At 37.5% G+C, this 17,073-nt stretch overlaps 1 protein-coding gene and 1 pseudogene across 1 annotated transcript; both read right to left on the reverse strand.

The window, feature by feature from the left end:
* Positions 1-4,702: 4,702 nt before the first annotated feature.
* Positions 4,703-6,217, reverse strand: LOC116142518 (annotated as a pseudogene).
* A 506-nt stretch (positions 6,218-6,723) lies between these two features.
* LOC116142521 (zinc transporter 4, chloroplastic-like) lies at positions 6,724-8,917 on the reverse strand. The gene is made up of 4 exons (XM_031427949.1): positions 8,584-8,917; positions 8,434-8,491; positions 7,581-8,329; positions 6,724-7,211 (listed from the first exon to the last, which is right to left on the reverse strand). Exons 1-4 carry the CDS (start codon positions 8,596-8,598, stop codon positions 6,756-6,758), a joined length of 1,278 nt encoding a protein of 425 aa, XP_031283809.1. The 5' UTR covers positions 8,599-8,917; the 3' UTR covers positions 6,724-6,755.
* Between the last annotated feature and the right edge of the window lie 8,156 nt (positions 8,918-17,073).

A 17,073-nucleotide genomic window follows, 5' to 3' on the forward strand; every position in this document is an offset into this window, starting at 1 on the left:
AATAAGACTTTATTTATAGCCCTTCAAGTGAAAAGTTAAGGCCTATCTCTTCTATGTGGGACAAAAATAAAAATCAACATAAGAAAATTTTTTATTTCTCTTCTCTTCTTTGCTCTTGCATCATTCTTCCGGGGTTGGAAGAGACTCGTTGTCGAGTTCCACGTCTTGATCATATTCTCTGTAGTAAGGAGACAGATTAGCAACATTGAAAGTAGCAGAAACTTCATAATCTCCAGGAAGCTCAATCTTATAAGCATTATCATTTATATCTTCAAAACTCGAAATGGTTTGTCAGATTGAGGAGACAACTTCGTACGAGACTTAGGGTAACGTTCCTTCCTTAGATGAATCCATACTAAGTCTCCTTCCTTGAATTTATCCGGTCTTTTATGCTTGTTGGCTTGCTATTGATACTTGGCATTCTAACGAAGAATCTACTCTCGAACCTCTTCATGAAGCTTTTTAATCTATTTGGCACGCTTATCAGCGTCAACATTGAATTCACAAGTAGGGGTAATGGTGGAAGATCTAAAAGACTAAGAGTGCGTTTTCCATATACTACTTCAAAAGGGCATTTTCCTATGGTTTGGCTTGTAGAACTATTTTAAGAGAATTCTAATCGTGCTAATACAAGATCCCATTGGCGAATGTATTTCCCCATGAAGCTTCGCAATAGATTTCCCAAACTTTTGTTGATTACTTCAGTTTGACCATTGGTCTGAAGGTGGCTTGCTGAGCTAAATTGTAAGTGTGTTCCCAATTTTCTCCATAAAGTCCGCCAAAAATTACTCATGAACTTAACATCTCGATCTGAGATGATGGTTTTTGGAATTCCATGAAGACGCACAATCTCTTTGAAGTATAAATCAGCAATGTGAGAAATATCATCAGTTTTGTGACATGGTACAAAATGAGCCATTTAAAAAAATCTATCGACGACTACCATCACAACGTCTTTTTGCCTTTGTGTTCTTGGCAAACCCACAATAAAATCCATGCTCAATCTTACCAAAGGGCTTCAAGAATGGGTAAGGGTTTATGTGTACCAGTGTTTTGATTTTCAAGCTTGGCAATGTGGCAAATGCGACACCTTCGAATGTGGCGGATAACATCTCATTCCATCTTGGGCCAATAAAATTTTTCTTTCACAAGAGCTAAGATTTTGTCTCCACCAAAATGTCCAACTAATCCTCAATTATGAGCTTCCCAAATAATAGATTGACGTAGAGAACACTGGAGAATGCATAGTTGGTAGCCTTTAAAAAGATATCTCTGTCTTCATTGTTTAACACTGAGGAATGCATAGTTTTGTCTCTACCAAAGTGTCCAGCTAATTCTCTGATGTTGTGCTAAATGAAATGCCTCATGGTTTGCCACCAATGCGAGATATTCAACATGTTATTAATTTCATTCTTGGTTCTGCCATTCCAAATAAACTAGCATATCGCATGAATCTTAAAGAACATGAAGAGCTATAACACCTAGTTAAGCAACTTTTAGAGAAAGCCCTAGTAAGAGATTCCATGTGTAGTCCCTGCTTTACTATTTCCAAAGAAAGATGGGAATTGGCATATGTGCATTGATAATTGTGCTATGAACAAAATTACTATCAAGTATCGTTTCCTCATTCCTTGACTTGATGACTTACTAGATTAGTTGCATGGAACCACAGTTTTTTTCCAAAATAGACCTATGAAGTGGCTATCATCAAATTCGAATGCGAGTTGGGGATGAATGGAAGATTGCATTCAAAACTTGTGATGGGCTATACGAATAGACAATTATGCCTTTTGGCCTCTCCAATGCACCCAACACCTTTATGCACCTCATGAATCAGGTTTTTCGCCCTTTCATTGAACAATTGGTTGTGTTATATTTCGATGATATCTTGGTATATAGCCAAACCTCTAAAGACCATCTGGAGCATTTACGACAGATCTTTGAAGTGCTCAGGGAGCAAAAACTCTTTGTCCACTTGAAGAAATGTGAGTTTCTACCAAACAAAGTTATCTTTCTAGGATATGTTGTTTCTGACCAAGGAATTGAAGTGGACCAGAGCAAAGTTGAAGCTATTATCAATCGGTCCACTCTGAAAACCCTTCATGATGTGCGAAGCTTTCATGGGTTGGCCTCTTTTTATCGGCATTTCATTTGAAATTTCATCTCTATTACTGCTCCACTCATTGAATGCCTTAAGGGAGATAGCTTTACATGGAATACCAAGGCACAGCAGAGCTTTGAAGAATTGAAAGAAAGGCTCACTAAGGCTTTTGTGCTTGTACTACCTAACTTCGATCTAATATTTGAAGTTGATTGTGATGCCTCTAATGTTAGTATTGGTGTTGTACTTTTTTCAAAAAGGGTGACCAATTGCATTCTTCAATGAGAAACTTAATAATGCAAAGTTGAAGTACTCTACGTATGATAAAGAATTTTACACCATTGTTCGGGCTTTGAACCACTGGAACCACTACTTCTTGTCAAAAAAATTCATCTTATATTCCGATCATTAAGCCCTCACACATCTCAACTCCCAACAGAAACTCAACCACCGTCATGTAGATTGGAGTGAATCTCTTCAAACCTTTCCATTTCTTCTCAAACACAAATCAAGTGTGCAAAATAAGGTAACTGATATCTTAAGTCGTCATCATGTTTTACTTTCCACCATACAGTTGAAGGTTGTTGATTTTGAAGTTGTGAAAGAATTATATGAAGATGATAAAACTTTGGATGGGTCACAACGTTCACAACGTGCCATCAAAAGAAATCCAAAATATTATGCATGAAAGAAATCCAAAATATCATGCATGAAGACACATAAGCATTCAAGTGGTTGTGGGATCATTTCATAGTCAAGCTTCTATTATTAACAACCATGTGCAGGAACGAGTCATAAGTAGTGGTAGAAGAGATAAAAGTTGTTGCATTGATTTTCACTTTCCCTTTGTTATCTTTTTATTTGAATTTATTTCATTATGGTGTTAAGGACCTGTAGTTTCGACGACATATGCTGAAAGTCTGTTAGATTTATTTGTATTTATTGCTCATAAACATCAATAAAGAAAGGCAGATATTTTTAATCCAATTTGTGTGGTCTGTTCTCACCCAAAGAGAATACTTATAATTCATTGTTGTAGTACACGAATCTCTGACTGGGACCTATCAGAAGAAGACCTTGACTTTGGTAACATCTAGAAGTCTAGTTCTTTGCAGCCTTACAAGCAATTTCATCACCAAGATAGGTATTTTTTCAAAGGCAACCAACTATGCATTCCCCAGTGTTCTCTACATCAATATATCCTTTGGAAAGCTCATAATGGATGATTAATTGGACACTTTGGTAGAAGACAAAACCTTAACTCTTGTGAAAGAAAAATTTTATTGTCGCAAGATGAAACAAGATGTTATCCGCCACATTCGAAGGTGTCGCATTTGTCACATTGCTAAGCTTGGAAATCAAAACACTGGTACATATAAACTCTCACCCATTCTCCAAGCTCCTTGGGAAGATGTAAGCATGGATTTTATTGTACGTCTACCAAGAACACAAAGGCAAAAAGACGTTGTAATGGTAGTCGTGGATAGATTTTCCAAAATTGCTCATTTTATGCCATGTCACAAAACTAATGATGCTTCTCATATTGTTGATTTATACTTCAAAGAGATTGTGCGTCTTTATGGAATTCCAAAAACCATCACCTCGGATTGAGATGTCAAGTTCATAAGTCATTTTTTGCGGACTTTATGGAGAAAATTGGGAACACACTTATAATTTAGCTCCGCAAGTCTCCCCCAGACTGATGGTCAAACTGAAGTAATCAACAAAAGTTTAGGAAATCTATTGTGAAGCTTCGTGGGAAAACACATTCGCCAATGGAATCTTATATTAGCACAATCATAATTCTCTTACAATAGTTCTACAAGTCAAAACACAGGAAAATGTCCATTTGAAGTAGTATATGGAAAACGCCCTCTAGTCCTTTAGATCTTCCGCCATTACCCACTACTCGTGAATTCACTGCTTACGTTGATAGGCGTGCCAAACAGATCAAGAAGCTTCATGAAGAGGTTCGATAGAAGGTTCTTCGTTAGAGTTCTAAGTATCAACAACAAGCACAAAAGACCGGATAAATTCAAGGAATGAGACTTAGTATGGATCCATATAAGGAAAGAATGTTTCCCTAATTCTCGTACGAAGTTGTCTCCTCAAGTTGACGGACCATTCCAAGTTTTGAAATGTATTAATGATAATGCTTATAAGATTGAGCTTCCTAGAGATTATGAAGTTTCTGTTACTTTCAACGTTGTTGATCTATCTCCTTACTATGGAGAACATGATGAAGATGTGAAACTCAACGGCAAGTCTCTTCCAATGCAAGAGCAAAGAAGAAAAGAAAAATAAAATTATTATATTGTGTTGACTTTTATTTTTGTCCCACATGGAAGAAATAGGCCTTACATTTCACGCTATAAATAAAGTCTTACTTTGTCCTTTGTAAGCATCCCTAAAATATTACTAAATATAGCTTAAATAAAACATTTGCTTCTCTTCTTCTTTGAGGTTATAGTTATCATTGGCTTAGCCAATCAAGGTGGCATTTTTGGCTAATCTCGCCATAGTGGGGTTCATTCTAACCTCACCACGATTGGCATCCATAGTGGGGTTTCCAACCTTACCAAGATTGGGGCTTCTCACGATGTCCCAGCAAAAATACAATTGAAAGAATAAGGAAAAGCCAAAGCAAATCAACAATAAATTTTGCTCCCTAATGTTATACAAGGTGGAATAAATCACATCTTGACACACCATATCAGCTCTTTTTAGTTTAACGGAATATTGTTAGTGATTCTCCAGTGTGTACTTAAATTAATAGATTGAATAAGATGAGAAAAGTAATATTATGAAGAACAACGAAAGACAACCAAAAAGACCATCGGAAGAAAACTACAGAGAAATGAAGACCTGTTATTTCTAGCAGATGCCAAAGAAGCCATCGCCTGTGCAGACAGAACATCTATAGGACCATAACCATGCAAAAACTATGCACTCCCAATAAGATTTCCAGCTTTCTCATGCCTGAAAATATTGCAATTAAAGATCATCTAATAAATTACATAAAATCATTTAAGTTTGTGAGTTATGACGAAGAGAAGTTTCAACAAGCAAAAATCATATACCACTTAAATTTAGGGCAGTGATCACAGGTCCTTTCTTCATGCAACCAATGTACTTTAGCAAATGTGGTCGTTCCTTTGCAAGACGATCTGAGTAAGTTAAAAAAACATATAATATATTTTGTCGCTAAGAAAAGAAAAATTGCATTTATGCATATTTTGATATACCTGGACGCAAATAGATATCATCATCTGCTTTGATTCGAAAAGCTGGAAGGCTGCTTTAAAATAAGCCAATCTCACAAACAAAAGAGGCCAAGGCATTAATTAAACAAGCCACAGACACAGATTATATCACTTTAATAAACCTAATAAAGAATGTTAACTCAACTCTTACGTTTTGTAAGGAAGCTTCAGACATTGTTCCTCAATATCAATAAGCATGAAATCTCTGGACTGATAAATCTCTTTCTGGAGCCGAGCCATCTTCTTTGCATCTTTTGTTCGGCCAATTACAAACCGAAAGGCTAAAACAATAGCTTGCTCTAATCTATAAAACGGCAAAAAGAGTAGCAGAATTCAAATTTCAATAGACCCCAATCAAAATATAAATAAAAAATGTTAATTACATCAAGAGTCCATTGAGAAATGGGGTCAGAAAGAAACCAAGTTGTCCTAAGAGACGCCCGCCGATCACCCGAATCAAAACCGGTTTGAATCCCAACGAAACCGAGAAGTTTGGGGCGATGAGTGACGGCACCGTTATCGGAGGGAGGGTAGAAGTGGCGGAAAGTGTATAAGGATATACCACAGGGGAAAACGGAAAGGGGTGGTCGAATGATGGTGTTGATGGCAAAGCTTATTCCACCCAGGCCGATGAAGAGGGAAACAAGTGAGACAAGTACTGGGCAGGGTGTTGTAGAAAAGATATTTTTGCGGCTCTAGAGGTTTGTTGGAGTAGGCGGAATCTGCATTGGTGGCCACGGGAAAAGAAGAGGAAGAGGAGGGCCGGTGAAAGAAGAGCCTCATTAGGGAAATTGTATAGTGATTGGAAACAGGGTACCTTTGGTTTAAACTTTAAACCGCAACCGTGATACATTGATCTCTCATTCTCACTAAAACTCCTTACTTTTTAACAAAATAAATTTATCATCATTTTTAAAGTTTTTTTTTTTTTTTTAAAAAAAACCAATTATTTATATATTGTAGCATAAAAGTAGTTTGTAATTGGTTGGTACTTGGTAGTCACTGAGGATGAAGCATTGTTGAAGAAAATTTGTATTTGAAACACCCTGAACCCAAAAATTGATTTAGCAAAGAAAAATAGTAGTTCAACCGAAAAAAAAGTGAACCAAACCACAAGAATGATTGTAGCCATTTGGAGTTTGGTAAGAAAGCCAACTTCAAAACCTGTGTGCTGTTCTTTTCAGCAGCACCAGAAAATGAATTTTTATATTTAATGATACATCAATTCATCATCACATTCTAAGGCTAAAACAAGTTACATTCCCCTTTTTCTCCTACCCGGGCAGTTGCCAGTTGCCTCCCCGGAAACAATTTATAAGGAACAAACTAATTGACCCAAAATGAAACAATTCCACAATATAAACCATAAAAGATAAATCGTTTTGATATCTTCAAGCCCAGATTGCAAGCAAAGACATCAATCCAGCTCCAAAGAAAAGCATAAAATATGAAACAACTTGAAGCCTAAAATTGCAGCTCATCCTCTTACTCAGAAAATCAGCAGCAATTAGATCCACTAAAGCCATGTAAACTAGAATTCCAGCCGACATGGAATCTAAGACACCTTCGACAATCAATGCACCTGCGCTATAGGGGTTGTACACTGAAGCAATTCCAGTACCAATCCCAATACCTAATGGAGTAGTGATGGCGAAAAAGCATGCCATTAGTGCAGCTGATGAAGTGTTGAATTGAGCTTGGGAAATACAACCCCCAAGTGCAAACCCTTCAAAGAACTGATGGAATGATAATGCTGCAATTAAAGGTCTTATTGTACATGGACTGTTTGAAACTCCAAGTGAAATCCCAATAATAATCGAGTGTGATACGATTCCAAGTTCCAACACCTGCAAATGGACAAATTATACACATCACAATCATGAAAACAAATGTTTCTTACCATATTACCAAATTGACTATAAAATAAGCTAAATTCAATAATTTATAAAGACCCTTAATTAAAGAATTCCAAATCCATCAGCTTCAATGAACCATCAAACAACGGCCATTGACCGCCCACCCACCCAACACCAATCTTTTGTAAAAATCAATAGAGTTAAATTAGGCCTTAATCATAAGCTGATACAGATTTATTTATCTTCTCCAGTAAATACAACGGCGAAAAGCCAAAATCACCATGCAATTAACAGCAATAACTACCACCCTGTCAAATACAACTGACAACACAATAAATAAATAAATAAATAGAAAAGTACCTGCGAAACGACGACGTGCCGAACACCATTCTCCTCATCACCATCACCAAACCCGTGCGAGTGCCCGTGTCCATGACCTTGCCCGTGTCCGTGTCCGTGTCCATGGGCTTGATCCTTGACGATGACGAGTCCCTCACAAGCGTCCTGGCCATGAGGGTGGCTATGTCTATGGTGCGCCGCGTGCGCATGCATCCCCACAATGTGCATGCCACCACCTTCCTCTTCACCGAACACTTTCCCATTCCGCTCCTTGTTATCCACAACCGGAACAATACCCGACTCCGACACAGCATCAACCGATCCAACCCGACCCTGATCCTCAGTGGTCCGGGTCAGCCCCTGTTTCCTCTCGTAATACTGAGTTCCCATAAAATCAACAAGAAGCGTCAGCAGAGCAGCCACCATGGCGAAAAACCCGGCGAACGGGAACTTGGACCATGGGTATTCGGGCAAACACGAGTCATTCAAAGCCTTGGAACCTCCGGATAACATGTGCACGAAACCGGTGGCCAGAATTACACCAGCGGCAAAAGCTTTAGCGGCGACGAAGAGGCTGCCGTCGGTGCGTAAAAAACGACGGTGCTTGCCGACAAGAGGAATTGCGACTCCGACAATTCCAGCGATCAGAATAGAAGCAATTGCAACGAATTTGAGAGTAAACGCCGCCGCATCGTTACGGCAGGTTTCAAGGTCAGCGGATTTGCAGTTGGCAGTAACCATTGAATCCGAGATGCTCTGCAAAAATAACCCTGTTGTTGGACCCAAAAAAAGTATTAAGATTTGTTATGATCATCAAATTAAACGGAAACCCAATAATTAAGATTAAACAGAGAGAGCGAATGAATGAATTTACCTAGGAAAACCTGAGTTTTTGATCGAAAGTAATCGAAAAACTGCAACTCCCAAAGTTCCTGGACAAACCAGAACGACAGCGTTAAATAAAAAAAAATTGAAAGTTCATAGAGACAGAGAGATGGTTAGGATCCCAAAGAATGAAGCTCACCTCGATGAATAACATGGGAAGAGAATGGAAAGGGTATTAATAATGAAAATGAACAAAAATAATAGTGAAAAGGTTGTTGATGGGATTTCTCAGCGAACAAGAATCTTTATTTATGAATACAAAAACAGAAACAGAGAGAGTGAAAGACGTAATCGATCGGCTAAAAGCGAAGACCGATGCTGTTATCTTATATTTGCAAAGCTCGATACAGAAAGAGAAAGAAAAAGGGAATAACGAGAGAGTGTCGACATAATTTGACGAAAAGGAAGAGTAAGAGAAGAAGGTAGAGTTTGCAGTTGCAACTTTTTGCAAGAGAATGAGGGAGATAGTGTCGACATATGTGTGAAGTCCTCTATTGAAATTGTGATTTATATATATATAAGTACCGGTACGTGTCGTTTTGTCTTGTTTCTAGTTGAAGTTCGCATGTGTGATGAGCACATTGTGGATTAGAATATTGTATAGTACTTTCTGACGCGCCCACAGGAGTTGCGGTCTAAATTGTGTTGGGAAAATGATGGATCACTTCAAAAGTTGCATCTCCTCTCCGCCACTTTTTTCGTACAAGTAAACGACTTTTTCCCACCCAAGGTGTGCGACAGTGAGCGACACTTTACAATTAAAAAAGTTTTAAAATATCTAAAATAACGATTCGACAAGCAACGGAAGAAGATAAGAAAAATTTTGTACAGTAAAAATCGATAGAGCGAATAATGATAATCGATAAAATATTCATCTTCGAAAATCAGTTAAAAACGAAAAAACCTAGGTTTCGTTTGGTTTAAAATTTGAGGGTTTTGAGAAAAGTTTTTTAAAAAAAATTGAATTGGGCGGGTATTACGATGTAGGATTTATAAATTAATAAAATACCATATATATTTATTTTTTTACAAAATACCCCCATAATAAAACATTAAAAGTTAATAAAAATACCTCTAACCTACCCTCAAACACCCCCAGTCGGCCACCACCACCGGAGGTGGCCGAAGTCACCTTATGGGCGTATGACCGGCTGGATCTTGCCGGTCATGTGCCGATATAGCCTTTTCCGGCCAGATCTACGACCAGATCTGGCCGTCAATCGCCAGATCTGGCCGTATTTGCTCTCAACTACGGCCAACAAACGGTCGTCGTTGATGGTCAACGACGACCGTTTGTTGGCCGTCGTGACCGACTGTTACGGCCAGATCTTTGGCCTTAGTCTGGCCTTTTCCGGCCAGATCCACCGTGGATCTGGCCGGAAAATGCTAGATCGGCGCACTATCGGCCAGATTCAGCCGGTAGTGCGCCATCCTACCAGATTCCGGCCATTTTCCGGTGGTGGTGGCCAGAATCTGGTAAATGTGGATTATTGGGGTGTTTTTATAATTTTAAAAAAAATATTTAGGGGTATTTAATTAAATTATCAAATTTAAGGGGTTTAAAAAAAGTTGAATAATATTGGGAGTAGTATTCCCAAAAATATGAGTTTTTGGGTATTTTACTGTTTAACTTTTTTAGGAATACTAAAAGTAGTATTCTCAAAACTGAAACAAATGAAGCCCTAGTTTTTACGATGACCAACAATCAACAAAAAATCAAGTGTTAGAGTAAAAAGAGTTTTTGTAATGAAAAGACCGGAGGTTCAAATGATAATAACAGAAAAAAATTTGTCTGTAGAGTCAGCTTTGGGTATTAACGAAATATAAAATTTAAGTGAGAAAATAGTATTTTGAAACTTTTTAGGTGAAAATGTGTCATTAAGACAAACCTTGGGTGAGAAAAAGACCGTTTACTCTTTTTCATAGTTATAAGGTTATCAATTTGAGTAGTGTCTGTTACAGTGTCATGGTCTCAAACATATTATAGAGGCATATTACTCACTCTACTCAAATTTTGTCATTCCAAATACAATTTGATTACACTTTAAATACACAGAAGAAAAATAATTCTCGTATGTCACATATATTTTATTAACACTATAAAGAATTTAATGTAAAATGATAATTCCTCCTAGGATTTGTGTGCTTCATGCTAAAAAGCAAAGTAGTTGGGCGGCCTCTTTCAAACTGAGTATGAATGACTAGATTGATGACTTGATGTAGCATAGAATGATAGAAATAACTTTCACCAAAAAGAAATGCAATGTTTGGCCACTAAGGAGAAGAGAGAAACAGTGATCCTTCCTTCTCTTCCGATCCCAAACATACTAGCATATTTTACATACTACTGTATTTGTAGATAATAATAACAGTTTGACATTATGACAATATTAAAAATTCATTCTCACATACCAATCCCTATAATATATTCCTTTGTCACTTTGTATTAATTTCCAAAATGGAACTTGTTCCCACCCAAGGTTTAGCGAAATGACAAGTTCTCACCCCTGGTTTCATAAATTTTATATTCTCACATTTAAATTAATACTGTTTCATTTCTTTTAAAACTCAAAGACTAAAACGGTCATTTATTATATTTTAATATTTCATTTCTGCAAAACCTTCAATCACCAAAGCCAGGAACAATCCAAAAACCAAGAAAAATCAACACAAAGACTTCTGAATCAATCACATTCAACTTCCAAACAATCACAAATCTCAATCTCCTTTCAAAAACCTCTGAAACAAACACTAATGAAACTTAAAATTCACTAAAATCTTGAAACCCTAAGGGAAGAAGTGGTCAACAAACGGCGGGCGACCGAGGCTAGGGATGTTTGGGGGTTTTAGAGAGGGGACGTTGTGGTGCAAAAGGTGGTGGTGGGGAGAATTTTCGGTGATAGGAGCGATCAGAATTTTGCTGGGAAGACACGATAATTGTGCGAAACCCTAAGGGGTTGGCGATAGTGGTCGGCATGCAATTGTGGTGAGGGAGGTTAAGGGTTTTGGTAGGGGGACTTTGATGTCACTAATGGTGGGGTCGGGGTGATCTTCGTCGACAAATTCAACTGGAAAAGCTTGAAGCCCATGGGTCAAGACAGTGGGCGAATGGTGGTGTGATTGGGTGGGAGATGAAAAGGGTTTTGGTGAGTGGGCTAAGGGGAGTGTGTTGGTGGTTTCAGGGTGTTAGACGACGCTGGAATCAGGTTAGATTGGTCGGAGATGTCAGTTGCGCGTTGGTGGGTTTATTGCACTGGAATTAGCAATTTTGGCCCAAAAATGGCCAAATTTGAATTGGGGAAAGATGAATCGAGGCTAAGGGTAAACCGGGTGGTTCAATAGAAGGTGAACCGTCATCAGAAAACACAGCAAACAACCGATGGCAATGCTGACAGTTTGGTAATAGCAAAGGAGAATGAGATGAAGAAGAAGAAGATCGAAGGGCAATTTGGTAATAGTGTTGTTTGCATCTGTGTTAGAACCTAACAATCACTAACTGTGTTATTTTTAAGGGTGAGAATCTAAAATATATGAAACAAGAGGTGAAAACTTACTGTTTCACTATCACTAAGCCTTGGGAACATGTCGTTTACTCATTTCGGAAACGGAACTTGTTCCCTTTGTTACGTCAATGCTTTACTCATTCCAGTTTGTCCCAATTTAAATATTTTCTTTGAGTGAGAAAGTAAAAATTATGAAACATTTTATTCTTATTCAAACTTATAACTATTCTTCTAAATGGGCTTTCTCAAGGCCTGCGATACTTAGAGCCTGGCCCAATAATCTCTACATCACTCATAATCCCGCTTGGTATTTGGCAACTGTTACTATGCGTTAAACAGGCGTGAATCTATATTTGGTACTGTGTCTAATCGTAGGTGAGTGATGAATAATACTAGAGACAAATTTTCTGTATAAAGCTGCATATAAAATGACTTGATATAAGATGAATGGAATAATAAATATAGAAGTAAAGTTCATAATTTTTTTGTTAATAAAATACTTAATCAATGATGTAACTCCACCCAACCAATCAAAGTTTCTAACATCTTTTATTATAATTATTAATTTAATTAAATAATTATTAACAAAAAAATAATTTTAAATTGAAATTAGTATTTAATTTGTTAACATTTATAAAGCACCAAATTCACTCATACAAACAGTTTTGTCCTCTCTTATTAAATTTTTTGGACGGCATTATCTTTGTTATTGTCATTATTTACAAAAATGTCATTATACTCATAACTAGCCACCACCGTCAACCACCGCCAATCACCGCCTGAGGCTACCAAAAGTTACCATAATGGCGTACGACCAGTCGTATATGGCCGTCATGTGCCGATGAGGCTTTTTCTGACCATGGATCACAAATCCATGGTCGAAAAATGCTAGATCTGGCTATTTCACGGACATAAATCTAGCTATGAAATGGCAAGATCTGTGCCAACAGCCACCAGCAGTGGCTTGGGGTGGGTAAGAGTGTTTTTGTTAAGTTTAAAACATTTTTTTTTTGCTATGGTGTTTTTGCTAAATCTGAAAAGTAAAGGGTTAAAAGATTATTCAAAAAAATAATAATAAAAAATACTGTTATATTAATATTTAAAAAAGTGGACAATTTAGTAATCTATATAACATACCCACTCGTTTATCCTCCCAACCAAACATATTATTTACTAATTTATTCAAACCAACCAAACACATTTTCTAAACATTTTCAGTAATCTTCAAGATGATCTTTTATTCCGATAATATAATATCCCCTTATAATAAAATATTATATGATCCAAATTCCCCCAAAGTATTAAATATTCTTATTATAGAGCTTTTTTAAATTTACATGGAGGTTTTTTTTTTTTTTTTCAAAGAGATTATAAAGCTCTCTAATAATAATTGATGTGATTCCTACCAAACGATCTCATATAGACGAAGGAAATAAACTTTGGTACTTAATAGCTTTTGATGTTTATAATAATGCTTACTTTTAAAACCTTTCATAAAAAAAATTATTGTATAACAAATTTGAAATATTTATAATAGTTAGTTCAATAAATTAGAAACTAAAAATTACAAATCGTAAAAAAATATTTACCTTATCGGATAGTAAAAGATGTATGTTGAAACTACTATTGAGTGATCAAGTGATCAACTAAAATTTTTGAATGTATTACTAAAGAGATCTTAAAGTCGATTCACTTCAAGAGTAGTCACTATCTGACTCGAAGTGACTATTAAAAACTGTTATCTAACCTATAATTTTAAAGCATTTAAGAAATTATAGTTAAGATATGTGCAATATAGGTATCCCAGTCCCATGGAAAAAAAAAAAATTAAAAAAAAATATATATATTAATAATAATAATAATAAGATGTACCGTGTACGTTGAATGGGCTAGGATATGAAAATTGGAAAAAAAAAATCAAATTGTCAAAATCTATAGACTATAACGTGTATTGAGCAATCATATGACTGATTGAAGTGGTCAGGAGTGGTCCTTATCAATTATTAGATCTTGATCTATGCTCATATCAATGAGACATACTTATATATATATGGCAATAAGTTTCGTACATTGTCCGTCATTTATTTGCTAAACTTTAATTTAATTTAATTCAACGTGGTTTTCATATCATGAAAAAATACACACATTCGTTGTGGGCGTGGCAATGGGGTGGGGCAGGCCGGGGACCCCATTCCCATCCTCGCCCTCAAAATTACTCACCACCACCGCCCAGTTATCGTTATAGAGATGATGGAAATTCCCCATCCCTGCCCCCACGGAAAATTTTAGAGGCTCATCCCTACACTGTTAATTTTACATTAATATTATTTATGAGAATAAACGGATGACAAAAATTATTTGAACATTACCAAACATAATAGTTAATTCTCTTTTAAGGTTAAGATTCATCTACACAACAAACACTTAAATTAATCGTATAAACTTAAGCTAAAACACTATATTTGTCCAAAATACAAACTCGACCCTATTGTCATGAGTGCTTTCTACTCATATTCCCATAAAATATGCATAGTAAAATACATGTAAAATAGCATAAAAAGTTGGGCCCAAATTTTTCTTTTATTAAACATATACATTCTTTGTACAAAACTCATATCATATACAAAACTATGAACAATAAGGTGGACAGTGTAGCCATTTTCCCTCGCTTGCCGACATCCATCCGACAGTGTCCTCACCTAGATCCTGCAAAAACATAGGAAACAACGGGGATACTCAATCTTAATAGGTTGACTCACTCTCATAGGTTTCAAACCTAATCTCTCTATCATCCCATGCGATACAAAAGAATGGGTAGCCCCAGAATCAATTAAAGCATATAAGGAAACAACATGGAATATCAACTGACCAGTTACTGCGGATGGACTGGCCTCAGCTTCACCCTGTAACACTGTAAAAACTCTGGCATTGGTACCTCTCGAACTCTGAGCTGCAGGTGGGAGAGGAGCTTTACAATCCCTCCTCAGATGCCCTAGCTGACGGCACCTGCAACACACATTTTTATCCCTCAAACACTCCCTTGAATGGTTCCTCCTGTATTTAGCACAAGGGGGAAACCCTTCTGTCCTGGGCCGCTTGTTCTACCAATCTCTCCTATCCCTCTTGGGTTGAAACTTTTTCTTGACCCTTACTTCTCTATTCCTTGTAACCTCTACTCTCTCTCTCTGTGAGGTAGTGGATAGTTCACTGAGTACCTGTGAAGATAACCTTTCTGCAATGTGCTTATTTACATATATCTTTGCACTTAAAGCCCTTGTCAAAGCCTCAATGTAGGTATGAGGAGGCTCGGCTCCTGTCATCACATCTTAGGCAATATCGATCTCAACCCTTGCACAAACTTGTCCCTCATTAACAATGGAGTGTACACTATTCCGGGTACGAATCGAGCAAGGGAGTTGAATCTTACTGAATATTCTTTCACCGTACTAGTCCCCTGCTTCAAATTAATAAACTCTTGGACTTTCTCGTGCACCCGATCTTCTGTTCGATACTCAGCCTCAAACAACCTCCAAATTCTTCCCAAGTCATCAGAGCCAAGTCATGAGTCTCTTCTATTAGTTCCCACCAAATCCGGGCATCTCCCCGCAATAAGAAACTAGCATATATGATCCTCTCTCTATCATTCATGGGAAGCAAAGCCATCATCCGCTCTACAGACTTAAACCACTCTTCTGCTTCTAACGGGTCCCTAGTACCCCTAAACTCTGGCGGCTGGTGCTGGCTTGCAAGCCCCTGAATCGGATCAACCCGACTCTGTACTGTCTGAGGTACCGGCCCTTCTCACTCTTGTCTTGCAATCGGTCCTCTTCTAGGGGTCTCAAATCTTTTCGGTACAACTCTCCCCTGACTCTCAGCTAACACCTGTTGTACTACGTTTCAGATCATCGTCTCATCAAGAGTAGGGGGAGTTGGCTCTAGTGGGTTAGAGGGTTCTCCCTCGTTCATCACACTCTTACCCTTCTTCCGATTACTACGTCTCATCTACAAAACGACCACACTTGATCAATTCAAGAGAACACTTAACGTAAGGAAAGAATTAACTTACACAGTCGGCTCTCGGACATCGTAGCGACGAGAATGGTACACTGTCAAATCCCAAAATTTTTGCTCTGATACCAAAAATGTAATGACTGCTTTCTACTCGTATTCTCATAAAATATGCATAGTAAAATACATGTAAAATAGCATAAAAAGTTGGGCCCAAATTTTTCTTTTATTAAACATATACATTCTTTGTACAAAACTCATATCATATACAAAACTATGAACAATAAGGTGGACAGTGTAGCCATTTCCCCTCGCTTGCCGACATCTATCCGACAGTGTCCTCACCTAGATCCTGCAAAAACATAGGAAATAACTGGGTGAGTACAAAACAATGCTTAGTAAGTAAATCCTCTACTCATCTATCCCCACAACTCTTTCTCTTCAATTCTTTCCTTACAATTCTCGTTTACTCTCTCTGCTTTCTCTTTCGGTTTCTCTCTCTTTGTTTCTCTTTCTTAAAATTCATTTCTACAAACTCTTTTTAGTAAGTCACGGCCCCATCTTATCGGAGCCACGGTTGGGACTCGCTCCCACTCTCTGTGACTTCTACTCAATTCTAGCCGATCGGACTCGGTTATGCATAGATTCGGAACTCTTGGCCATGTGAGTACATAATCTCTCTCTCGGGTAAACTCGGGTATAGCCCTCATCCGCATGCACTCTCACGGGCTACACCACTTCTCTCTCATACTCATGCCGCTCTCTCAATGCGGCGTACATGCGGGAATACTCTACCCATTACTCACGGGTTCCCCATCGCACAACCTACTCTATTCTCTTGTCTAGCACTACTTTCTCTTTGATCTCTAGTGCTCATTCTCTCTCTTTCTCTTTACTTTTAGAGTAGCTTATACTCAATTTATCTACTCTTTCTCTACTCTCTTATCTTTTCTCTAGTGCATAATTAATGCATATAGATAACTCATGCTAATTAATGCACTTATGAGATGCAATTATGCCATGTAGCAAAAATTTAGGCTTTCTACTCTTACTCATGCTTCTCTTAAGCATTTCATCATACAACTCATGCGCATATAAAGCTCTACTTTAACTATAAT

Source organism: Pistacia vera, unplaced genomic scaffold, assembly GCF_008641045.1.
Source record: "Pistacia vera cultivar Batoury unplaced genomic scaffold, PisVer_v2 Contig411, whole genome shotgun sequence".
Taxonomy (NCBI): domain Eukaryota; kingdom Viridiplantae; phylum Streptophyta; class Magnoliopsida; order Sapindales; family Anacardiaceae; genus Pistacia; species Pistacia vera.